Below are 26,224 nucleotides of genomic sequence, written 5' to 3'. Positions count from 1 at the left end.
ATGTTCATTGAGTCAGTGATGCCATCCAATCATCTCATCCTCTGTCGTCCCCTTCTCCTCCTGCCCTCAATCTTTCCCAGCATCAGGGTCTTTTCAAATGAGTCACCTCTTCACATGAGGTGGCCAAAGTATTGGAGTTTCAGCTTTAACATCAGTCCTTCCAATGAACACCCAGGACTGATCTCCTTTAGTCTGGACTGGTTGGATCTCCTTGCAGTCCAAGGGACTCTCAAGAGTCTTCTCCAACACCACAGTTCAAAAGCATCAATTCTTTGGTGCTCAGCTTTCTTTATAGCCCAACTCTCACATCCATACATGACCACTGGAAAAACCATAGCCTTGACTAGATGGACCTTTGTTGACAAAGTAATGTCTCTGCTTTTGAATATGTTATCTAGGTTGGTCATAACTTTCTTCCCAAGGAGTTAGTGTCTTTTAATTTCATGGCTTCAGTCACCATCTGCAGTGATTTTGGAGCTCAGAAAAATAGTCAGCCACTGTTTCCACTGCTTCCCTATCTATTTGCCATGAAGTGATGGGACTGGATGCCATGATTTTAGTTTTCTGAATGTTGAGCTTTAAACCAACTTTTTTACTCTCCTCTTTCACTTTCATCAAGAGGCTCTTTAGTTCTTCACTTTCTACCGTAAGGGTAGTGTCATCTGCATATCTGAGATTATTGATATTTCTCCTGGCAATCTTGATTCCAGCTTGTGCTTCTTCCAGCCCAGCATTTCTCATGATGTACTCTGCATAGAAGTTAAATAAGCAGGGTGACAATATACAGCCTTGATGTACTCCTTTTCCTATTTGGAACCAGTCTGTTGTTCTATGTCCAGTTCTAACTGTTGCTTCCTGACCTGCATACAGGTTTCTCAAGTGGCAGGTCAGGTGGTCTGGTATTCCCATCTCTTTCAGAATTTCCCACAGTTTATTGTGATCCACACAGTCAAAGGCTTTGGCATAGTCAATAAATCAGAAATAGATGTTTTCTGGAACTCTCTTGCTTTTTCAATGATCCAGCAAATGTTGGCAATTTGATCTCTGGTTTGTCTGCCTTTTCTAAAACCAGCTTGAACATCTGGAAGTTCATGGTTCACATATTGCTGAAGCCTGGCTTGGAGAATTTTGAGCATTACTTTACTAGCTTGTGAGATGAATGCAATTGTGCGGTAGTTTCGGAGAATGCAATGGCACCCCACTCCAGTACTCTTGCCTGGAAAATCCCATGGACGGAGGAGCCTGGTAGGCTGCAGTCCATGAGGTCGCTAAGAGTCCGGACACAACTGAGCAACTTCACTTTCACTTTTCACTTTCATGCATAGGAAAAGGAAATGGCAACCCAGTCCAGTGTTCTTGCCTGGAGAATCCCAGGGACGGGGGAGCCTTGTGGGAGGCTGTCTGTCGGGTCGCACAGAGTCAGACATGACTGAAGTGACCTAGCAGCAGCAGCAGTGCGATAGTTAAAGTATTCTTTGGCATTGCCCTTCTTTGGGATTAGAATGAAAACTGATCTTTTCCAGTCCTGTGGCCACTGCTGAGTTTTCCAGATTTTAAGGTTAGTCCAATAAAAATGCCAATTGAAAGCTCTGAGAGTGTGGGTAGGGCTTGGCAGCCATGCAGGTCACAATAATACATACCGGGCTGTTTTATTGAGTAATCTTCAGTGAAATTTTCCTTATGTCTTTCCCTCTGGGGTAGTCAGGTATCTCAAAGAAGACTCCTACAGTCTTCTACCTGAAGGTCTAGCAGGCAGAACCTGGGAGCCAAATGAGAGAAGAGACCTGCAGTTCTCAGCATCCAATATGTGTACTTTCATTGAATCCCTCTAATCTCAGTAAGGGTTTCCCTGGTAGCTCAGCTGGTAAAAAATCCACCTGCAATGCCATGGAGACCCTGGCTTGATTCCTGGGAGGACGGATAGGCTACCCATTCCAGTATTCATAGGCTTCCCTGGTGGCTCAGAAAGTAAAGAATCTGCCCACAATGCGGGAGACCTAGGTTCTATCCCTGGGTTGAGAAGATCCCCTGGAGGAGGGCCATGACAACTCAGTCCAGTATTCTTGCCTGGACAATCCCCAGGCAAGGGACACAGGAGCCTGGTGGGCTACAGTCCATGGAGTCCCAAAATGTCAGACACGACTGAGTGGCTAAGCACACAGCCTCAGTAAGGTCACCTGCCAACTGTGCCTGACATATCCTCTAATCCAGACATGCTTTGTTCCACTCTTTCCACAGAGTAAACATCCATTCCCTATGGAGGAGGGGGAGGAGCTAATGCCAGATGGGGAGCTGGACTGTTTGTAGCTCTCTTCTTTTACCCCCACCTTGAGAGTTAGTTCATGCCATCAATCTCTGAGACTTTGAGGGAGCTCTGAATTGTAAATCAGTCTGGTGCTTCTCATTTCTGGTATGGGCTTTGGATTGGTTACTTGGATGTGCTGTCATACTTTTCAACTTCTGAAATTCTGATACTGTTGTTCCCTCTGCCATCTGACCCATAATTCTGTAGGGGGCTGAGGTAGAGTCCATCAGTCACCATGTTCTGTAGTGGAACATTTTAGAATAAAACTCTTAAGTATACATTTTTGTTTTGTGCCTCTTCCTTATCAAACTAGAATACCTGGGGCAAGTACACTCTTAACTTAGCATTGTATAATTTGGACTGAATTAGGGTCAGACCAAAAAAAAATGATGGTTTTTATTTGTGTATTTCATAGTAAATTGATGTGTTTTTTTTAATAGGTTGTGGTTCCAATACCTTCATGGTTAACAAGAACCAGAGAATCTTTCACAGATGATCCTCAAAAATTCTCAACAGAATTGTCTATAATTTATAAATATTCTCCATTTAAAACTGAAGCTGAATTGATGCAGCAATTTAATGTGATCTACGGCAAATGTGGTAAGATCATCACAACCCTGAAATTTTAATGTGGAAATGTTTGTTTTCAGTGTCATACAAAAGACTGTAAATATGATTTCTATTTAAAATGCCATGTGGAATCTCATATGAGGCAGTTATTCATTTTATTTATATAAATATTGTCTTAGAGAATCCAAACAGGAATAACTCTTAAGTCACCGGCACTGGAAGAAATGTTTGTACTTGTAACAGCCTGGTGAAACCAGGTAAGGAGAGGTTGACACAGGCTATGATCATAGGGAATCACAATCTCTGCCAGAGATAATCTCTCTCCCCAACTCTCTGTGTCAGGAGACGCTTTACTACAGTATCCAAGACTAGATGACCCCAGAGTTTATAAGAGAGTTAGCAGTTTATAAAGTAACAAGTCCAGGCTTCTGTGGCAGTCTTTCTCCAGACTTGTACCACTTTTCATATCTAGAAGCAAAAAGGTTCCTGCTCTAGAGAAAGCTATTTGCATTCTGCTTTTTCTAATGTTAATGTGCAAAATTCTGTTCTGTGTATATTAAAATTCTGTTTTATGTTATGTTTATAGCAAATTTCTCCTCTAACTTGTGGCAGTTTGTTTAAAAGTAATGTTTTATGTCATCCTTTTCCCTGTCTCATAGAAGAAAAATAATGGCACTTAAATATTCATTTTATTAAGATATATGGTGTACTTTAAGGATGGTTAATGTATAATCTCTTTAGTTGCCTTATAATTGTGAAATACTGATGTATATACTACTGAAAGATATACTATTTCCTGAACACTTTTCTAAATGCCTTATAAAAATTAACTCATTTAATCCTCAAAACAACCCTTGTGTTTTAAGTGCCTCATGAGCTCTATCACCTAGATTAGGAAACTTACCTGAAGTCATTGTGATAGTAAATGGTTGGTCCAGGGTATTGACACATGTATTTAGGCTCCCAAGTCCAAGTCCAGATTCTTAGTCACTCTGCTGTTCTCTCCATTTTAGTATTACCAAAAAGAAAAGTGTAATTGGTTGTTCTTCACATTTCTCTGACAGTGCTGTTTGTCTTTATATTATAATCAACTTTATAAACAATTTGGGTTGTTTTTGTTTACTGTGCTTTAGAGCAGGGATCAGCAAGCTAGGGCCTGCACGTCAAATCGGCCCCATGGCTGTTTTTCTTAATTACCATTTACTGGAACATAGCTACATCATTCATTTGTGTATTCCCTGCAGCAGCTTTCATACTAGAGTGTAGAGCTGAGTTGTGAGCAGTTTTAAGAGGCCTGCAAAGTCTGAAATATTTGTTTTCTGGCCCTTTACAGAAAAAGTTTACCAACACCTCTGTTAGTATCTACTTCATATTTATACACATTTATACAAAGCAATACTTCATATTTATGCAAATGGTAAAAATTCATCTTTGTTCTTATGTGCATTGATTTCAGTTCTGGCAATGAGAGTTTTACCTATAATACAAATTTGGCTCAGGCTTCTAACAGTTTTTATAATGCAAATTATGAGAAGAATCCACACTGAAAGACATAAGAAGTTGACTAGTTAAAAGAAAGCACAATGCTATAGAAACTCAATGCTCTTTGGCAGAAAGTGGAATTTACTATAAGACATATATATTGAAACTTACCAAGGCAGTTTATTTACTGAAGTACAAAAGAAAATTTAGTCTATAGCAGGCTTAATTCCCTAGGTGAGATAATAGCACCATGACTAATGTTTAGTGTAGTCAAATATTGACAAAAGTCAAACATCTATTTTTCCACTAGGTACTTTGCTGGTTATTTATAACTTGAAGCTTCTGCTTAGTGGAGAACCTGAGTTGGATGTTAAAACTGACAGAGAAGATATACTGATGGCTGGAGCTCTTGGAGAGTGAGTATATGAGTGTCAGAACATGTGTCAACGATGCCAGTGACCTGGGGTTAGGAAACCTGCATCCTGGTTCCAAGTCAGAGGCCACTGGGCCTCAGCACTAGAGCCATTCATTTTACCCCAATTACAGATAAAGTATGTTAGGCTGGACCTCTGATTCCCAAATCTGACTGAGCCTGTGAGACAGTTTCTTAAGAAGTACAAGATCCTGTCTTATCCCACATCTACTGAGTCAGAATCTCTGGATATCAAGCCTAGGAATCAATATTTTTCATATTTCAGAGGTGATTCAGAGGAATATTGCTGAATGACAGTTCAGAATGGTCCTATGAACTGCTTATTTGCAGTTTATAAGTAAATAAATGGATATTCATTTTTCTTGGCTATTGGGGATCCATAGGGAACAATGAGAAATTAGTAGGGGGCATGGGTGAAAAAGTGTGGAGAAATATGAAATAGTGATTATCCTAGATTTCTCTAAAGTAACTTTGTATTTAACTCTGTATTTAAAACTTATTAGCAGACAAATTGGGAAAGTAGCATTGACATGTATATACTACCAAGTGTGAAATAAGTAGCTATTGGGAAGGTACTGTGTAATACGGGGAGCTGGGCTCGGTGCTCGGTACTGAGCACCAGTCTTGGTGTGAAGACCTCGAGTGCTGGCATGGGAGGAAGGCTCAAGAGAGAGGAGATATATGGAAACATATAACTGATGTACTTTGTTGTACAGCAGAAATGAATGTAACATGTAAAGCAATTATATTCCAATAATAAAAACACTTAATGAAAGAGGAAGAAGGGAAAAAAAGCTTATTAGCTTAAACCTTTATTCTGTTAGTGTCAGAATACTGCACTTAGAAGGGATTTTAAAGGAATTTAATCTGGACTGATTCATTTAATGAACAATTGTGGTTCAGTAGAAATATAGTGAAAGCCAAAAATATGAACAATATATGTCATCTTAAATTTATGAGTAGCTGCATTAGGAGAAGTAAAAAGAAATGGGTGTTATTAATTTAACAATGTTTTTATTTCATTGGATATATATAACATATTATCATTTCAATTTCAGTATGCAAGATATTAAGACATTTTCCATTCAATTTTTTTCCATTCCAAATCTTTGAAATCCAGTGTGGTTTACACGTGTACCACATATCAGCTTGGACTAGTGCTCAATAGCCACGTATGGCCAGAAGCTACGGTATTGGACAGTGAAGTTTTAGACTAAGATATGGACAGAGGAGCCTGGTGGGCTGCAGTCCATGGGATCACTAAGAGTCGGGCACGACTGAGTGACTTCACTTTCAATTTTCACTTTCATGCAATGGAGAAGGAAATGGCAACCCACTCCAGTGTTCTTGCCTGGAGAATCCCAGGGACAGAGGAGCCTAGTGGGCTGCCGTGTATGGGGTCGCACAGAGTTGGATATGACTGACGTGACTTAGCAGCAGCAGCAGCAGCAGCAGCGTTGAGACCCAAGTAAGCACATCAGCTTAGACAACTTTTTCTTTTTCCTTGGAGGTGAAATTTTGAAAGTTCTTTTCCCAGTTAGAGACTTTAACATATGATAACCCACTTTAAATTATCTTTTCTATATTTTTCTAATGTATATTTTTTTTCTCATCTCATTCTAAAATGTGGAATTCTCATTTTACATAGAAATAAGGTGTTTTTTTTTTTTTAAATATCCAACCTAATTACTGTTCTACAAGTGTTGGGAACCCCTCTGCCAACGTTAATATGCCAGTATCAGAAAGGGTGCCCAGAACTGTTACTGGCACCTTCATTACTGCCTCCTCCTCTCTTGCTGGCCTTGTCCTCTACTTAAGAACTGGTTCCAAAACCAATATTTCATACTACTGAACAGCTTTGAGCTCAAATTTTCAAACAGTTATCTGTTAGAATGCCTTAGCCTTTCAACACTAGCATTAGGAAATAATATATTATTAGAGGAATACTTTGACAGCTAATTCTTCGGGGAAAATTCCTACTGTTCCCAGATTGTTTAATGAAGCAGAAGCTTCTTAAGGCATTTGCTGTGCTGTGCTTAGTTGCTCAGTCATGTCCAACTCTTTGTGACCCCATAGACTATAGCCCCACAAGCTCCTCTCTGTGTGGGGATTCTCCAGGCAAGAATACTGGAGTGGGTTGCCATAGTCTCCTCCAGAGGGGTCTTCCCAAGACCAGGGATCGAATCCAGGTCTCCCACATCACAGGCAGATTCTTTACCATCTGAGCCACCAGGGAAGCCCTCTTAAGGCATTTAGGCAGTTAATTACAAAATAAAGAAAATGGATCAGACCTAGGAAATACACAATTTCACTTTGGAACATTGACCACCCTGCAATTTTTTATTTGATTGATTTTTCAACAAAATGTTTCACATTTCAATCACAAGAAAAGTTTTCTAAAGACAAGGATGGGATTTTATGAGGAAGGATATATTGTAAAGAGGTGGCATAATTTCTGTACTAAAGATGCAGTACATTTCATGGTTTCTTTTGTAAGTACCAGCTGGTGCCAAGTAGAGAGAGCAATACTACTTCCTGGGGAGGCAGTAATAATGCCAGTTTTCTCTTCTAAAAAGTAGGTGGATTCTGACAATAACTTCTAATTCCTATTCACTAAGGGATTAGTAAAACCATTAAATCTTGAGGCCGAAAGAATGCATCTGGTCCAAGATGGATCTTTTTTTGACTCATCTTCCATTTATGACTTCTGATCTTTGAACTTCTAATCAAGTGCAGTTTATATATCTTGGTTTTGAGAATAAGTGGTTTGTAATAAAACAACTTTTTTACTATTTCTTTCTATTCTGGCTATTGTATCTCTTTGGAGCCACAGGGCATGATTTGACATCTGTCCAAAAACAAATTTCAAGGTTTTGAACTGTCTAATTTTCACCTTTAGTCTTAGATGATGTGGTCCTGCCAATTCTGAAAATAATTTAATTTTCTACGTAGGAATAGGAAAACCCAAGCTTTCAGGCTTTGTTTGGCTTCAGAGAATTGATTTTCTGGTATAATTTATTTTCTTCCAATTTTTCTTGTTGTAAAATCAAAAGTAAAACAATATTTTAAAACTTTTTAAGGAAAAGAATTTCTATATCATAATTATTAATTTATATTTGTCCATTCTAGTGTTTTTAAGGGCAATTTTTCAGTTTTCTTTTTTCATTTATGATTTGCTTCTAAACTTTATTCTAAGTTATATGTATAGTCTTAATAAGCCTCATTTCATGATTTCTTAATAAGTGGCCATTGCATTGATTCATCATAAGTTACATAACAATTCCTGCATTTCTGTATAGTAACATTAGTCTCAGTGTTTCACATTATTTGTGGGTAATGTTGAAATAAACATATTTGTAAACATGTATTTTTTTTATTTTTTGAATTATTTTCTTAAGACAGATTCCCAGGAAGGGAACCAGTGAGTCAAAGGATCTGAACTTTCATACAGTTCTTGCAAATATTTGGCATCACCAATATTTTATTATTTTAAACTTAGCAATCAAAATCCTTCATCATTTTACCTTGGGCTGAGGCTCTAACAGTAGTTATCTGACCATTGTCAGGGCCTTGTTTCAAGATGACAATAGCCTCATGAAAATTTCATTAAGTGTGATGTTCAAGCACAAGGCAGTGGCTTGTGCTTTGGCAGTATCAGTCTAAAGATAAACTGCTTTCACTTAAGAAAAATTATGTGTAGGTATATAACAGTCATCTCACAATTTCAGAATGCAGATGAGGCAGAAGTTTGCATTTAATGTGTGATATATTAAACTGGAGTTTGGATCTGTGATTGTGGTATGTGGAGAGTGCAAGAGAAGGGTGCAGAGGTTCCAGGGCAACATGCAGAAAGAGAGTTGTAGCTACAGAAAAAGAATAGTGTTGAATTATATCATGTTAAGCTTAGGCAGGGTTCTCGAAAGGGAAGAAGATGGTATGAAATATAGCTTCGTAACAAATCAAAATGTGGAACAAAATGGAGGGGCTGGAGAGGGCTGAGAACACTAAATGTTAAAGAAATAAAAGTGAACTAATAACAGAAAACAAGATGTCTCTTTTGGGCCTGTTTAGACAAATTTTTAAAAATTTGTTATCTATTTTTAGCTGTGCTGAGACTTTGCTTTGTGTGGGCTTTTCTCTAGTTGAGGTGAGAGGGGGCAATGCTCTGATTGTGTTGTGGGGGCTTCTCTTTGCTGTGGCTTCTCGTGTTGTAGAGCACAGGCTTTAGGACCCGTGGGCTTCAGTAGCTGTGATGTGTGGGCTCGGTAGTTGCAGTTCCCAGGCTCTAGAGCACAGGCTTAATAGATGTGGTGCATGGGCTTGGTTGCTCTGCAGCATGTGGGATCTTCCCAGATCAGGGATTTAACCCACATTTCCTGCATTGGCAGGTGAATTCTTTACCACTGAGCCACCAGGGACACCCCAATTTTTATTTATTAATTTACATTATGGTAGTTTTTGGAACTCTGAACCAAGTCCCACACCTCAAACCTTTGTAAAATTTTCTCCCACCAAACTTTTTTTTTTTCCTTGAAGTAGTCTATTTGTGCAGAATAGAATCAAGTAGAATCAAGTTAATCCATTTTTACCTTCTCACTGGTGGTTGTTAGTAACCTTCAATCACAGTCACACAGATTATTAAAATTAAAAGTCATTTTCTAAGGTTATATATTGATAGAGGGTAGTAGGACTAAGAAAGTGCAAGATGACAGGCTGGTGAAAGGTTTTAAAATGAGTCAGTGCCCATCATTAACCTCATATGTGGTTAGTGTAAATTGGCATATATAAAATCTACAGCGTTGTCATTCTGCTTTGACATTCCTTACTCAGAGAGTTTATGTAGATGCCAGGTGTGGAATTGCAGTTCTGTAATTTGGATGTTTTAAATTTCATTCATAAGACATACAACCTTATTATGTGGATGTGTCAGTCGTTCAGTTGTGTCTGACTCTTTGTAACCCCATGGATTGTAACCTTCCAGGCTCCTCTGTCTATGGAAATCTCCAAACAAGAATACTGGAGTGCGTTGCCATCCCCTTCTCTAGGTGATTTTCCTGACCCAGGGATAGAACCCAGGTCTCCCGCATTGCAGACAGATTATTTACCATCTGAGCCACCAGGGAAGCCCATTGTGTGGATACTGGTATGAAATTATAAGTTTATAATAAAGACTTTTCCAAATTTGCTGGAATATTGAGTGGTAGCCCTGTCACAGCATCATCTTTCAGGATTTGAAATAGCTCAACTGGAATTCCATCACCTCCACCAGCTTTGTTCATAGTGATGCTTTCTAAGGCCCACTTGACTTCACATTCCAGGATGTCTGGCTCTAGGTCAGTGATCACACCATTGTGATTATCTTGGTCATGAAGATCTTTTTTGTACAGTTCTTCTGTGTATTCTTGCCCCCTCTTCTTAATATCTTCTGCTTCTGTTAGATCCATACCATTTTTGCCCTTTATTGAGCCCATCTTTGCATGAAATGTTCCCTTGGTATCTCCAATTTTCTTGAAGAGATCTCTAGTCTTTCCCATTCTGTTGTTTTCCTCTATTTCTTTGCATTGATCGTTGAGGAAGGCTTTGTTGTCTCTCCTTGATATTCTTTGGAACTCTGAATTCAGATGCTTATATCTTTCCTTTTCTCCTTTGCTTTTCACTTCTCTTCTTTTCACAGCTATTTGTAAGGCCTCCCCAGACAGGCATTTTGCTTTTTTGCATTTCTTTTCCATGGGGATGGTCTTGATCCCTGTCTCCTGTACAATGTCACGAACCTCCGTCCATAGGTCATCAGGTACTCTATCTATCAGATCTAGCTCCTTAAATCTATTTCTCACTTCCACTGTATAATCATAAGGGATTTTTTTGGGTAATACCTGAATGGTCTAGTGCTTTTCCCTACTTTCTTCAATTTAAGTCTGAATTTGGCAATAAGGAGTTCATGCTCTGAGCCACAGTCAGCTCCCAGTCTTGTTTTTGCTGACTGTATAGAGCTTCTCCATCTTTGGCTGCAAAGAATATAATCGATCTGATTTTGGTGTTGACCATCTGGTGATGTCCATGGGTAGAGTTGTCTCTTGTGTTGTTGGAAGAGATTGTTTGCTATGACCAGTGTGTTCTCTTGGCAAAACTCTATTCGCCTTTGCCCTGCTTCATTCCATATTCCAAGGCCAAATTTGCCTGTTACCCCAGGTGTTTCTTGACTTCCTACTTTTGCATTCCAGTCCCCTATAATGAAAAGGACATCTCTTTTAGGTGTTAGTTCTAAAAGGTATTGTAGGTCTTCATAGAACTGTTCAGCTTCAGGTTCTTCAGTGTTACTGGTTGGGGCATGGACTTGGATTACTATGATATTGAATGGTTTGCCTTGGAAACAAACAGAGATCATTCTGTCATTTTTGAGATTGCATCCAACTACTGCATCTCGGACTCTTTTGTTGACCATGATGGCTACTCCATTTCTTCTAAGGGATTCCTACCCGCAGTAGTAGATATAATGGTCATCTGAGTTAAATTCACCCATTCCAGTCCATTTTAGTTTGCTGATTCCTAGAATGTCAACGTTCACTCTTGCCATCTCCTGTTTGAACTCAGCAGTGGCCACAGGACTGGAAAAGGTCAGTTTTGATTACAATCCCAAAGAAAGGCAATGCCAGAGAATGCTCAAACTATCGCACAATTGCACTCATCTCACACGCTAGTAAAGTAATGCTCAAAATTCTCCAAGCCAGGCTTCAGCAGTACATGAATCGTGAACTTCCAGATGTTCAAGCTGGTTTTAGAAAAGGCAGAGGAACCAGAGATCAAATTGCCAACATCTGCTGTATCATCAAAAAAGCAAGAGAGCTCCAGAAAAACATCTATTTCTGCTTTATTGACTATGCCAAAGCCTTTGACTGTGTGGATCACAATAAACTGTGGAAAATTCTGAAAGAGATGGGAATACCAGACCACCTGACCTGCCTCTTGAGAAACCTGTATGCAGGTCAGGAAGCAACAGTTAGAACTGGACATGGAACAACAGACTGGTTCCAAATAGGGGAAGGAGTATGTCAAGGCTGTATATTGTCACCCTGCTTATTTAACTTCTATGCAGAGTACATCATGAGAAACACTGGGCTGGAAAAACACAAGCTGGAATCAAGATTGCCAGAAGAAATATCAACAACCTCAGATATACAGATGATACCACCCTTATGGCAGAAAGTGAAGAGGAACAAAAAAACCTCTTAATGAAGGTGAAAGAGGAGAGTGAAAAAGTTGGCCTAAAGCTTAACATTCAGAAAACGAAGATCATGGCATCTGGTCCCATCACTTCATGGGAAATAGATGGGGAAACAGTGGAAACAGTGTCAGACTTTATTTTTTTGGGCTCCAAAATCACTGCAGATGGTGACCAGCCATGAAATTAGAGGACGCTTACTCCTTGGAAGGAAAGTTATGACCAACCTAGATAGCATATTCAAAAGCAGAAACATTACTGCCAACAAAGGTCCGTCTAGTCAAGGGTATGGTTTTTCCAGTAGTCATGTATGGATGTGAGAGTTGGACTGTGAAGAAAGCTGAGCACCGAAGAATTGATGCTTTTGAACTGTGGTGTTGGAGAAGACTCTTGAGAGTCCCTTAGACTGCAAGGAGATCCAACCAGTCCATTCTGAAGGAGATCAGCCCTGGGATTTCTTTGGAAGGACTGATGCTAAAGCTGAAACTCCAATACTTTGGCCACCTTATACGAAGAGTTGACTCATTGGAAAAGACTCTGATGCTGGGAGGGATTGGGGGCAGGAGGAGAAGGGGTCGACAGAGGATGAGATGGCTGCATGCCATCACTGACTCGATGGACGTGAGTCTGAGTGAACTCCAGGAGTTGGTGATGGACAGGGAGGCCTGGCATTCTGCAATTCATGGGGTCGCAAAGAGTTGGACACAACTGAGCGACTGAACTGAACTGAACTGCATAAAGACTTTGCAATTACATGTAAGATATGCCAATGAATCCTGGATCTGTGTATTTGTTTTCTTTACTCTTTACTACATCTCACTCTTGCTTGTTTACATGGTGGTCCATCACCTGTTCCAGGGGCATTAATCTTTGGTGAAGAGGATGGAGTGTGTATGACGGGAAGGGCTTCAAGTAGTATACATATATTAAATTATTGAAAACAAATTGAACTTCATAAACATACAAATCAGTGTAATACTGCTTCCTCACTTTCCACCCCAGTTCCTTTTAATCTCTCTTCTTCTATAGAAATTATTCTGCACCTTGAGTTTTAAAATATACCATCTAGTTTTCTTCTCAGTAATTGTCAATTTATTAGATTTTTTTTATTTTATGTTATTCTTTTATTTTTTAATTTTATTTTATTTTTAAACTTTACAAAATTGTATTAGTTTTGCCAAATATCAAAATGAATCCGCCACAGGTATACATGTGTTCCCCATCCTGAACCCTCCTCCCTCCTTCCTCCCCATACCATCGCTCTGGGTTGTCCCAGTGCACTAGCCCCAAGCATCCAGTATCGTGCATCAAACCTGGACTGGCAACTCGTTTCATACATGATATTATACTTGTTTCAATGCCATTCTCCCCAATCTTCCCACCCTCTCCCTCTCCCACAGAGTCCATAAGACTGTTCTATACATCAGTGTCTCTTTTGCTGTCTCGTATACAGGGTTATTGTTACCATCTTTGTAAATTCCATATATATGTGTTAGTATACTGTACTGATGTTTTTCTTTTTCTTTTTTTTTTTTTTTTTGGTGATGACTTTTTATTTTATTTTTTTTTAATTTTATTTTATTTTTAAACTTTACATAACTGTATTAGATTTGCCAAATATCAAAATGAATCCGCCACAGGTATACATGTGTTCCCCATCCTGAACCCTCCTCCCTCCTCCCTCCCCATTCCATCCCTCTGGGTCGTCCCAGTGCACCAGCCCCAAGCATCCAGTATCGTGCATCGAACCTGGACTGGCAACTCATTTCATACATGATATTTTACATGTTTCAATGCCATTCTCCCAAATCTTCCCACCCTCTCCCTCTCCCACAGAGTCCATAAGACTGTTCTATACATCAGTGTCTCTTTTGCTGTCTCGTACACAGGGTTATTGTTACCATCTTTGTAAATTCCATATATATGTGTTAGTATACTGTATTGGTGTTTTTCTTTCTGGCTTACTTCACTCTGTATAATAGGCTCCAGTTTCATCCACCTCATTAGAACTGATTCAAATGTATTCTTTTTAATGGCTGAGTAATACTCCATTTAATGCAGATATTTTTTCTTCTTTACCTTTTTTTGAAATAATTTAAACTTTTTGAACGGGTTACAAAGATAATACCAAGAATTCCAATATACTTCACTACGATTCCACAAATGTGGTATTTTATCACACTTGCTTTATCTTTCAACCTCTTGCTCTTCCTCTTTTTATATGTAGTTTGGATCCTTGGGTTCTTTTTCATTCTTTCTATTTTCAGGGTCATAATCTGTTATTGTCTATATAAATTATTTGGCTAGAGTTGTTCTAAATTTGGCTTTGGCTAGTGGGAGCCTGTTCAAGCTGAATCTTATGTTCTTTTCATGTCATCATCATTTTAAAACACTTTTGTACTTGCTGGAACCACAAGATGTTCTGGGCTCATATTACTTTCCTTTTTTCCCTGATATAGCACTGCAGTCCTTTCTCCAAGAGACCCTGGTTCCCTTTAGAAGATAATGCTGCACTGCATTCTAAAAGATGACTTTTAAAAGTGCTGTACCTTATTTTTGAAATGGCTGTATAGTGATCAGTTACTGTATATTGGTATATAACAGTTTTGTATAATATTCAGTTACTATACACTACAGTATAATGTATAATGTGATGTTATATATCAATGCTCCCCTATTGATTAAACTTCATTTTTTCACTCTTTCAACAATGCTGATTGTTTTATTTTAGGGCACATGTACAAATACTTCTTTGGCATTCTTAGAAAAATTATTGCTGGATTAAGTGGTAGTAATTTTCCATGTAAATAGTGCTAAAGTGCTGTGTGAAAATACTTACATTTCTATACACCTAACCAATGGTCTGAATTTTCTCAGTGCCCTGATTCTCACCATGATTTGATGTAATCTATCTTTAAAAATGTTGCCAAGTAGCAAATTCTTAGAGCCTAGGCAAAACTCATGAAACAGATTTTTCTTCACAGCTCACACAGAAAAACCAACTGTGCTGACATCTTTGTCTCACAGTTCTAGCTCCTAGAACTGTGAGATAATGAATTTTTGTTACTTAAAAAAATTTAGCAGGTAGATTAAATATTTCTTTGCACTCCAGTTTCCTCCTAATTATTGAAAAAATTGAGTATATTTTCATGTTTTTGGACACTTAATTCCATAATTTGCTTGTGTGTTTTGCTTATATTTCTTTTATATAGTTTTTCTTGTTGATTTTTAGGAATATTTAATGTAATATAGCTATTAATGCTTTGGGTATTAAATATGAAGAAAACATTTTCCTCTAGTCTGACACTCTTCCCAGGTGGTACAGTGATAAAGAATCTGCCTACCAGTGCAAGAGAAGCAAGAGGCAGGGTTCAATCCCTAAGTCAGGAAGATCCCCCAAAGGAGGAAATGGCAACCCACTCAAGTATTCTTGCCTGGAGAATCACATGGACAGAGAACCTGGTGGGCTACAGTCCTTGAGGTTGCAAGGAGTCAGACACTACTGAGTTGACTGAACACACACAGACTGACACTTGGCCTTTTTTAAATTGAAACATTTATTGAGATAATTATAGACTCACATGCAGTAATAAGAAGCAATACAGCGAGGCTGTGTACCCTTTCTCAGTGGTGGCATTTTGCAAAACTATAGTGTAATATCATATCGAGGATATCAACATTAATATAATGAACAAACTTTGATGCAAATTCACCAGTTCATCAGCACAAGGACGCTTGCTTTGGCTTTTTATAAACACACACCTCCTTTCCTTTTTCCCCACTTGACTTTCTTTAAAAATGTATTTCTTTTTTTATTCTTGACTGTGCTGGGATTTCCTTGCTGCGTGCGGGCTTTCTCCAGTTGCCTTGAGCGGGGGCTACTCTCTAGTTGCAGTGCATGGTTTTCCCATGTGGTGGCTAGCACTGCCTCCAGGTCATGGGGTCTTCAATAGTTGCAGAACCTGGGCTCAGTAATTGTGGCTCCTAGGCTCTAAAGCATAGGCTCAGTAACTGTGGTGTGAGGGTTTAGTTGCTCCATGGCATCCTGTATCTTCCTGGACCAGGTATCGAACCTGTGTCTCCTGCATTTGCAAGCAGATTCTTTACTTCTGAGCCACCAGGGAAGCTCCCCCCTTGACTTTTAACATTGTTAGTATTTTCCTTTGTCTTACAGACATTTTTTATTTTTTGAGGTCAAATCTGTTAATATTAATACTTTCTTTTCTCTGCTTCTTTTGCATTCTGAACTCAGAAAGTCCATCCTTAGCCATATATGTTTTCTTACCATTTCTTTTAATATTTGTAATTTATTTCCATATAGCCTTTTAATCCATCTGGGATTTATTTTTGAAGTTTATATGCATGGGGAAGGATAGATTAATTTCGTGCTTTCCTAAAGGATATAGAATTTAAAAAATAATCCAGCCTTTTTTACTTATTTGAAGTGTATTGTTAATATAAACTAGATTGCCACCATTCATGGATCTATTTCTAGACAGTCTGTCCCTTTTCACTGATAGAATTTTTTATTCCTGCTCCATTAGAATTTCTTAATTGTTGTAGCCCTTATAATGCATTCTGTTATTTGGTAAGACTACCCTTAAACTTTTTAAAAATTGCCTATACTTGTAGATGTTCTTTTTTATATGACTATTTAAAATAAGCTTTTCAAGTTTTATTTTATTTTTTTAAATTTTATTTTATTTTTAAACTTTACAATATTGTATTAGTTTTGCGAAATATTGAAATGAATCCACCACAGGTATACATGTGTTCCCCATCCTGAACCCTCTTCCCTCCTCCCTCCCCATACCCTCCCTCTGGGTCGTCCCAGTGCACCAACCCCAAGCATCCAAATTCTTGGGTTTTTTACTGGTAGTCCATTGAATTTATGGATTAATTGGGGGAGAACTAGCATATTTATGTTTTGGTCCTTATTCCTGTCTACTTTTATATAGTTGAGTGGAGTTTTACAACAGCATAGTATATCATACTAATTAAGAACAGAGCTTGGCAGTTAGACTGAGTTCAATTTATAGTTCTACCCGCTGTTTTTATGGGGAAGGTAGTTAACCTCACAGAGCCTCAATTTAGTCATTTGTAAATGGTAATGATAGTAATGGTATTATATCACAGGGTTGTTGTGAAAATTAAATGATATATGATGTAAAAAGTGCTTAAATTTTTCTTTGGCACATTGTACATACCCAGTAATTGTTAGCTATTATTATTTCTTCACTTAGGTCTTGTGTATTTCTTGTTAGGTTTATTCTTGGGCATTTTCTGACTCTTATTAGCATTCAGATAAGACTTATTTTTTTCTTCATTGCTTTTTCAAATTATTTATTTGTTAGTTTACTGATGGCTAAGCATTGACTTTTTGCCTGTTGATTTTGTATCCCACCATTTACTGAACTATTTTATTCTAATAGTTTTCAGTTAAATTTTATATGTAGTTTTTATTTTTAAACAATGATGGTTTTATGTCTTCATTTCTGTTTTTGTTCATTCACTAAGTCGTGTCTCTTTGCAACCCCATGAACTGCAGAATTCCAGGTTTCCCTGACGTTCACTATCTCCCTGAGTTTGTTCAAACTCATGTCCATTGAGTCAGTGATGCCTTCCAACCATCAACTTATTTCTTTATTCCTTGTTTTAACTAATTAGCTAGTTAAATAGAAGTGGTAATAGCAGACATGCTTTTTGTCTTGTTTTTGTCTTAATAGAGTTTTTTTTACATTTGACTAGTAGGTGTGATGATTATTCTAGTTATTATTCCTTTGAATCAATGCCTTTTCAGTTTCAGGAAGGCAGTTATTTCTAGTTTACTGAGTTCCTTTTATTTTTTACATCAGAAAATGGGTATTAAATTTTAGTCAGTACTTTCTGATATCTGTTGAAGTGATTTAGATTTGTTTTTCTCCTTTAATCTGTTAAAGCAATGTATTATTATATTAGAGTTTATAATGTTGAACCATCCTTGCTTTGTTCAAATAAACCCAACTAGTTAATGATGTATTATTCACTGTGTTAATTTTGCTAGTATTTTATGTAATGTTTCTTTGTCTCTATGTTTACATATAAGACTGCCTATAATTATGCTTTTATTATCCTTATCTTACTATTGGTGTATAGTCTATAGTAGAATGAGCTGGAAAGTTTTTCACCTCTTTTGTTAGTTTAAAACAGTTTATATAAAATGAATCTTTTGTTTACCTATAGGTTGTATAGAAATTCCCTGAAAATTTTGTGGTCCTATTACTACTTTTGTTACTTTTGTTACTTTGCAATTGGGTTATAACTGTTAATCTATTCAAAATTTAAAATTCTTAGGGCAAATTTATCATTTCTAATTTCTTATTAAAAATACTCATTTTGTTTAGATTTTCAAATTTGTTGATATGGAGTTTTATGTAAAATATTCTTTTTTTTTTAATTGAAATACAACTGCTTTACAGTGTTGTATTAGTTTCTGCTATACAACAACGTGAATCAGTTATGGAATGAAAGTTGCTCAGTCGAGTCCAACTCTTTGCAACCCCAAGGACTATACCAGTCCATGGAATTTTCCAGGCCAGAATACTGGAGTGGGTAGCCTTTTTCTTCTCCAGGGGTTCTTCCCAACCCAGGGATTGAATTCAGGTCTCCTGCATTGCAGATGGATTCGTTACCAGCTGAGCCACAAGGGAAGCAGCTATATGTATATGTGTATCTTCTCCCTCTTGAGCCTGCCTCCCACCCCCCCACCAATCCCACCCTGCTAAGTCATCCCAGAGCACCAAGTTGAGCTTCCTGTGCTATACAGCACCTTCCCACATACGGTAGTGTATATACGTCAGTGTTACTCTCTCAATTCGTCCCACCCGCTCCTTTCCGCCCTGTGTCCACAAGTCTGTCTCATCGTCTGTGTCTCTATTTTTGCCTCACAAATAGGTTTATCAATACCATTTTTCTAGATTCCATATATATGCATAAGTATATGATATTTGTTTTTCTCTTTCTGACTGACTTTACTCTGTATGACAGACTCTAGGTTCTGCCACCTCACTAGAACTGATTCAAATTTGTTCCTTTTCATGGCTGAGTAATATTGCATTGTATATAAGTGTAACACATCTTCTTAATCCGTTCATTTGTAGCTGGGCATTTAGGTTGCTTCCATGTCCTTGCTATTGTAAATAGTGCTGCAGTGAACATTGGGGTATATGTGTCTTTGTGAATCACGTTTTCAAATTGTGAAGGCTTAATCGCTCCTGTAGCATTTTTCCCTTTTTGTGGGGCCTAGGATTGTATGACTATTTCCTCTGGTCTGTTGTGCATGTGATTTCCTTGTACCCATGTTGCTTTCAGTTACTTCTTATCTTCTTAACATATTCAACCCTTATGATAAAATGGAAGAAAGCATGGACTCTTGTCACAGATTCATGACAAAAAAAGGCATGTCATGGAATTGACTGCCATCAAAAGGGCCTTTCGTACCCCTGGAATCCATCACAGTTCCAGATCTCAGGCAACTAGAGGAACCCATCCAACAAAGCAGTTCTGAAAGCAATGATATAATACAGGGTCACAGAGTTGAAATTTTGTACTAAGTAATGTTTTGAAATTAGGTGCCATATTGTCAGTGTATTTCTAAATTGACGATCATTGGACAGCATTCTGTAATGTCTCCGGTTTATGTCTTAACTGAGCTGCCTGGGAACACATCAGAAGTTACAGCTTCAAATTGTTATAATGTGCTTCTTACTGTACTATGGTTATGGTAGAAGCACTTGCATTACTTTGCAAAGCTTATAACTTTCCTTTTAAATTACCTCTTTGAGTTGACATTTATCTTAGGTATAATCTACCTTAAGGTTAAATTTGGTTATCCCCTTTATAGTTCAGAACTTAAACTAGTTAAAAATCTTTTTGCACTTCTGTATATTCAAGATAATTTAGGCTTTGTTAGTTTCAACTTCAAAAAAGTTTCGTAGATTTTTTTAGGGACTTTGGTAGTAAATTTAGAAAAGTGTCTTGGTTATAACATACAATGTTTTCATGAGTATAAATATGGCACCTCTGAGATATTCCAGAAGGGATCTAATTTAGACCAGTACCTGGATTTTAGAGTCATTTTCTGAACTGTGGAAAGATACCCACTCCAATATTCTTGCCTGGAGAACCCCATGGACAGTATGAAGAGGTAAAAAGATATGATGCTGGAAGATGAGCCCCCCCAGGATGGGAGGTATCCAGTATACTACTGGGGAAGACTGGAGGGTGATTATTAATCCTCCAGTAAGAATGAAGCAGCTGGGCCACAGCAGAAATGATGCTCAGTTGTGGATATGTCTGGTGGTGAAAGTAAAGTCCAATGCTGTAAGGAACAATATTGCATAGGAACCTGGAACGTTGGTTCCATGAATCCAGGTAAATTGGAAGTGGCCAAGCAGGAGATGGCAAGATTGAACATTGGTATATTAGGAATCAGTGAATTAAAATGGGTGGGAACAGGCGAATTTAATTCAGATGACCATTATATCTACTACTGTGGGCAAGAATCCCTTAGAAGAAATGGAGTAGCCCTCATAGTCAACAAAAGAGTCTGAAATGCAGTACTTGGGTGCAGCCTCAAAAACAATAGAATGATCTCAGTTCATTTCCAAAGCAAACCATTTAATATCATAGTAATCCAAGTCCACGCCCCAATCACTGATGCCTAAGAAGCTGAACGGTGCTATGAAGACCTACAAGACCTTCTAGAACTAAGACCAGAAAATGTTGTCCTTTTCATCAAAGAGGATTGGAATACAAAAGTTGGAAGTCAAGGGATATATGGAGTAAAAGACAAGTTTAGGCCCTGCAGTACAAAATGAAGCAAGGCAAAGGCTAACCGAGTTTTGGCAAGAGAACATGCTGGTCATAGCAAACACCCTTTTCCAACAACCCAAAGAGTTGATACTTTTGAATTGTGGTGTTGGAGAAGACTCTTGAGAGTCTCTTGGCCTGCAAGGAGATCAGGTCAAACCAGTTAATCCTAAAGGAAATCAATCCTGAATATTCACTGGAAGGACTGATGCTGAAGCTGAAGCTCCAGTACTTTGGCCACCACATGCAAAAAGCTGACTCATTGAAAAAGATCCTGATGCTGGAAAAGATTGAAGGAAAAAGGAGAAGGGGACAGCTGAGGGTGAAATGGGTAGATAACATCACCAACTCAATGGACATGAATTTGAGCAAACTCTGGTAGATAGTGGAGGACAGAGGAACCTGGTGTGCTGCAATCTGTGAGACTGCAAAATGTCAGATCCAGCTTAGCAACTGAAAAACAACAGAGACTCCTCTGTTGTTCATTCTAAATTAAACCAAGGAAGTCCTGAATAATTTTCACTTATTTGACAAATATTTATTGATGAGGATGATAGCCTCATAGAGGGTACAGCCTGATGGGGATACAATCGGTAAACAGGCAGTGATAAGACTAAGTGGTGTGCATGCATGCTGAGTAACTTCAGTCGTGTCTGACTCTGTGTGACCCTATGGACTGCAGCCCGCCAGGCTCCTCTGTCCATGGAGTTCTCCACTCCAGTGGGTTGCCATGCCCTCCTCCCAGGGGATCTTCTCCAGCCAAGGATCGGACCCAGGTCTTCTGCATTGCAGGCAGATTCTTTACTTCTGAGTCACTGGGAAGCCCAGGTGCTATGAAAACAAGGCACAGAAGGAGGGAAGCACTGGAAGAGAGTGATTCACCCAACCTTGGGGAGTGAGGGAAGGCTTTGACAGCAAATGAGATCTCCTGAAGCATGAAGAGGAGGTAACTGAAAATGGCCAATGAATTGAAATGTGCCAAGGCTTGAGGATTATAAAGCTTGATCCCATATCTGGAGAAGTCGGTAGTCCTGAATGGCTAGACTGAAGCTGGCAGGAGATCAGACTGGAAAATTAAGTGGTGTCAGGGTCATGAAGGACCTTAAGAATCATATAAAAGCATTTGAAAATGACATTGATTGGCCTATTTCATATGCAGATTTCCTACTTAGCCTTCTTTTTCTATCACTGAAACATCATAATAGCATAAGTATTATTGCCATTCTGTTAGTCACAAGTAAATGAGATGTTAATATTAAAAGGTTTGTTTACAAGATTGACCCTTGGCTGGCTTCTGGGAACTTAGCTGGTAAACAGTCCCCCATCACTGATACAGAACTTTCTCTAACAGATAAAGGTGGCCCACTGTGTGCAGACTGGGTAAATAACCTGATTTATGCTGAAGATCTACATTATTTCTGGGACTCTGGAATTTTAATACATGATAGGCAGAGGGTGCTTATATGACCAGCCCCAGGGAAAAAACAAAGTCAGAAACAACAAACAAAGACAAAAAAACCTTGAGCACTCACTCTCTTAACGGGCTTCCCTAGGCAGAAGCATCACACACATGTTGCTACATATTCATAGCTGCGGAAGAATATTGTCTGTGTGACCTTTCATGAGAGGCAGAGAACGTGAGAAAGCCAGGCAAAGATCCTTCCAGACACCGTTATCTTTTATGTAAGAGTTCCTGTATATCCTTATACATCTCCATGATAAATCTTAGCCTTGAGTACAGCTATATGCTAAGTCCCATGAGACTTTCTAGTGCATTCCCCTCCTCACAGAGGAAGGGCTTGAGGATCCCTTACACACGTGCTGTGAATGTTCATTGAATATGTATTGAATGAGTAGAAAATGACCTATTAAGAGGTAGAAGGATTTGTGTCCTTATTTTATATTTGTGTGATGTTTTTTTAATCAAAACTTGTATAACTCAGTTTGATCTCTTACCATATTTCTCAAATTCTCAAACTTGGCTCTGAATTACTTTTGACTTTTACCTTCAAATGACAGAGAAGTGTTAGCTTTGAGGAAAGTTCAAAGAACACTTCTAGCTGTAAGGGCAATTTCAAATTAGGAGATCCAGAAAGAATTTGAATAATGGGAGAAGTACTCAGAATTTTTATAGTGTCCTAGGGTGACTTTTTTTTTTCTTTATAGGTGAGGTCTTAACTTGCTTGTACAGCTTCTAGTATAATAATAATCAACTTCATTATTGCAGTGCTATATCTTCATGCACACAGCCTTTCTTGTCACGTTAAAGCCACACTCATATTTGCCATTTAAAGACCACTGCGATTAACCTTGGGTTTCCCTGGTGGTTCAGAGGGTAAAGAATCTGCCTGCAATGCAGGAGACCCACATTCGATCCCTGGGTCAGGAAGATCCCCTGGAGAAGGAAATGGCAGTCCACTCCAGTATTCTTGCCTGGAGCATACCATGGTCAGAGGAGCCTGGCAGGCTACAGTCCATGTGGTTGCAAAGAGTCAGACACAACTTAGTGACTAAACAACAGCCATAACTAGATACTTTTATATAATTAATATTGGGAAATTCTACTGAAGGCTTACTTTAAAAGAATTTATTTTTAAACAATTAATGGATTTATAATGAGCTTCAGATCCTTCCTGGAGGAACTTACAACCAACCAGAAAATCCTTAGACTGCAAGCCTATGGGCTTTGTCATCATTTTTATAAATTCCTTAGCGTTCTGTTCTTTCTCACTGAGTAACTGCCAACGTTGTGACCCATTAAGCAGCAACACCTCCACCCAGACAGGCTTTATATTTCTTTTCCATCAGCTTGCCTCCCTCTGGACTGAGGTGGGGTTGTAAAAATGATAGGTTTACTACTCCCTGCTTTCTGTTTGTGCCTTATAGCCTTCATAGCAGTCTTTTCTTGGACTTAGTAGATGAAGAGTGCTACTTCTTCAGCATGGCTAGGCCTTTTTTGATCTTTATTTCTTGTCTATTTGGAGAGGATTTACAGTTTGTAAATATACTTTAATATTGAAGGTTCCTGGAGTTGTTGGTATAAGGCAACACAAAGACTTCTCAACACCATGCGGTTTTACAAAAGCAGTTTTCCTCGTAGGCTGTTTATGTTGTTCTGCTTCAGTTTCATTGCCTTTCCATCCTTTACTTTTCTCTTTTTATTTTTCAATTCCATTGTTGGATTCCTCCCTTCAACTGGCCATTAATATTTATTTTAATCCTTATGTTAACACTTATTTCAGTTATAGAATGAAGTTTTATGTTTCTTGTTCATAATTTTCAAGGTAAATTAAACATTTTATTGTATTTCTCTCTGCACAGTAACTTCATGGAAATGCATTTCATTCATGTGGACCTAGATTCTTTTTGTTATGCTTAAGCAAGGGAATTATTTTGTTTATTTGATGTGATTTTGTCCTTCTGGGCTGATAGTTTTAATGAAAAGTATCTTTTCTATTGCTGATATAAGTCTGGGGGTGTGTGTGTGTCGGTTGCTCAGTCATGTCTGACTGCGACCCCATGAACTGTAGCCCACCAGGCTCCTCTGTTCAAGGAATTCTCCAGGCAGGAGTCCTGGAGTAGGTTGCCATTTCTTTCTCCACTGGTGTAAGTCTGCTGCTGCTGCTGAGTCGCTTCAGTTGTGTCCAAATCTGTGCGACCCCATAGACGGAAGCCCACCAGGCTCCCTTGTCCCTGGGATTCTCCAGGCAAGAACACCGGAGTGGGTTGCCATTTCCTTCTCCAGTGCATGAAAGTGAAAAGTCAAAGTGAAGTCGCTCAGTTGTGTCTGACTTTTTGCAGCCCCATGGACTTTAGCCTGCTAGGCTTCTCTGTCTGTGGGTATTCTCCATGCAAGAATGCTGAAGTGGGTTGCCACATCCTCCTCCAGGGGCTCATCCCAACCCAGGTCTCCTGCATTGTGGGCAGTTCTAATCTAAGTGTAGGTTATTCAGGTAAGCCCTTGTATTTAGGGGTCTGTGAGTGTTATAAGATTTGCTGGTATTTGTCATGTCATTAGGTTTAGGAAAAAACTTTCTGGAGTTGCTAGTAGTAATCATTATGACTTGGTAGTCTTAATTTTTTCTTCTCACATAATGTCATTATTATATTCAATTATTTTCTTTCCTAGTTTTCCAGAGAGATGGTCATTCAGAGCCTATACATCTGTTCTATATTTTGATCCTTGGATGAGAATATTCATTCAGGCCAAAAGAGTAAGAACAAAATACCTATGCTATTGCCTCTACAGACCCAGGTAATTCACCTTCGTTCAATTGTGTTCATAGAGTTTTCATTTGTAAAATACCCCCCGACCCCAACTGTTAATCTGATTGGATGAGTTTTATAATGGCAGATAAAATTTGAACTGCATTCCGGAAGGTTTGCTGAAGAGTAATCATATGAAACAAATATTTGGCCATAAAAGCAGTATGGTGTAGTGAACACTCTCACTCAGATTGTCCCCCTCAAGTAGGAATTTGTTATTTACTGCACTGAATCCTAGGTGCTTTGATTGTGATAGGTGCTATTAAAAAAAATCCAGTTCTCTTACATTTTCTTTTTATACAATGTATTTGAACTATTAAATCATATACATATATGTATATGTATATTTTATATATAGAAAGAATATATGTATAAATGTGTATCTAATTGATTTATATTTTAGCATAAGCTTTTTTTAATATTTTTATATATATATTTGAATATTGTATAACTTACCTTGTACAACTGTGTGTGTGATCAAGACAGTCTTTTCTTAGTGTGTGATATGTGAGTGGTCATTCATTTCTTTACTAAACATTTATCAAAACCTTCTGTGAGTTTGAGATTGTGCTAGAAAGATAAGATTAGCTCTAGCTTTCAGTTTACTATCTACTGAGAGGAACGTTTAATGCTTGTACACTGTGTGTGTGTATATATATATACCCTTTGATATGCATTATTTTAGTTGACTTTGGCAGTGACACTGTGTGTTACGTTTTATCATTATTTAGAAATAAATAAATGTCAGAACTGGATAAGAACTCAAATTTTCTTACTCTGAATTCTTTATCAATTCAAATTCCATGCTCCTTCCCCAACAGCACACTAATTCTATATAATAGACCCACATTTGTTATGATGTCTTATTTTCTGGAAAAGTAGTTGCTGTCCTGAGGCCTTGCAATCACTCATGTCAATACTGATATTAAAAATTGTGGATCTCGGAATTGAATGAGCTGACCACACACCAATGGATTCCTCAAAAGCTTTACTTTTGATTTCTGATTATACTGGAGGTCATATTTTGAAAAATGAAGTATACGAAGCCTGAGACTTACTCTATAAATCTATTTGTTCCCTAATTCATATCAAAATGATA

General features: G+C 38.3%; 1 protein-coding gene across 6 annotated transcripts in view; it reads left to right on the top strand.

Moving 5' to 3' along the window:
- MORC1 (MORC family CW-type zinc finger 1) overlaps positions 1–26,224 on the top strand; it is a 171,297-nt gene that overhangs the window by 24,429 nt on the left and 120,644 nt on the right. For all 6 annotated transcript variants that reach the window (XM_025283715.3, XM_044941636.2, XM_044941629.2 and 3 more), the window contains 3 exons: positions 2,746–2,905; positions 4,668–4,773; positions 24,989–25,114. In XM_025283715.3, coding sequence (XP_025139500.2) covers positions 2,746–2,905; positions 4,668–4,773; positions 24,989–25,114 — 392 coding nt within the window. The remainder of the gene's footprint in view (positions 1–2,745; positions 2,906–4,667; positions 4,774–24,988; positions 25,115–26,224) is intronic.

This window comes from Bubalus bubalis, chromosome 1 (assembly GCF_019923935.1).
Source record: "Bubalus bubalis isolate 160015118507 breed Murrah chromosome 1, NDDB_SH_1, whole genome shotgun sequence".
Taxonomy (NCBI): domain Eukaryota; kingdom Metazoa; phylum Chordata; class Mammalia; order Artiodactyla; family Bovidae; genus Bubalus; species Bubalus bubalis.
The sequence above is the reverse complement of the archived record's forward strand: the minus strand, read 5'-3'. Positions and strand labels throughout refer to the sequence as shown.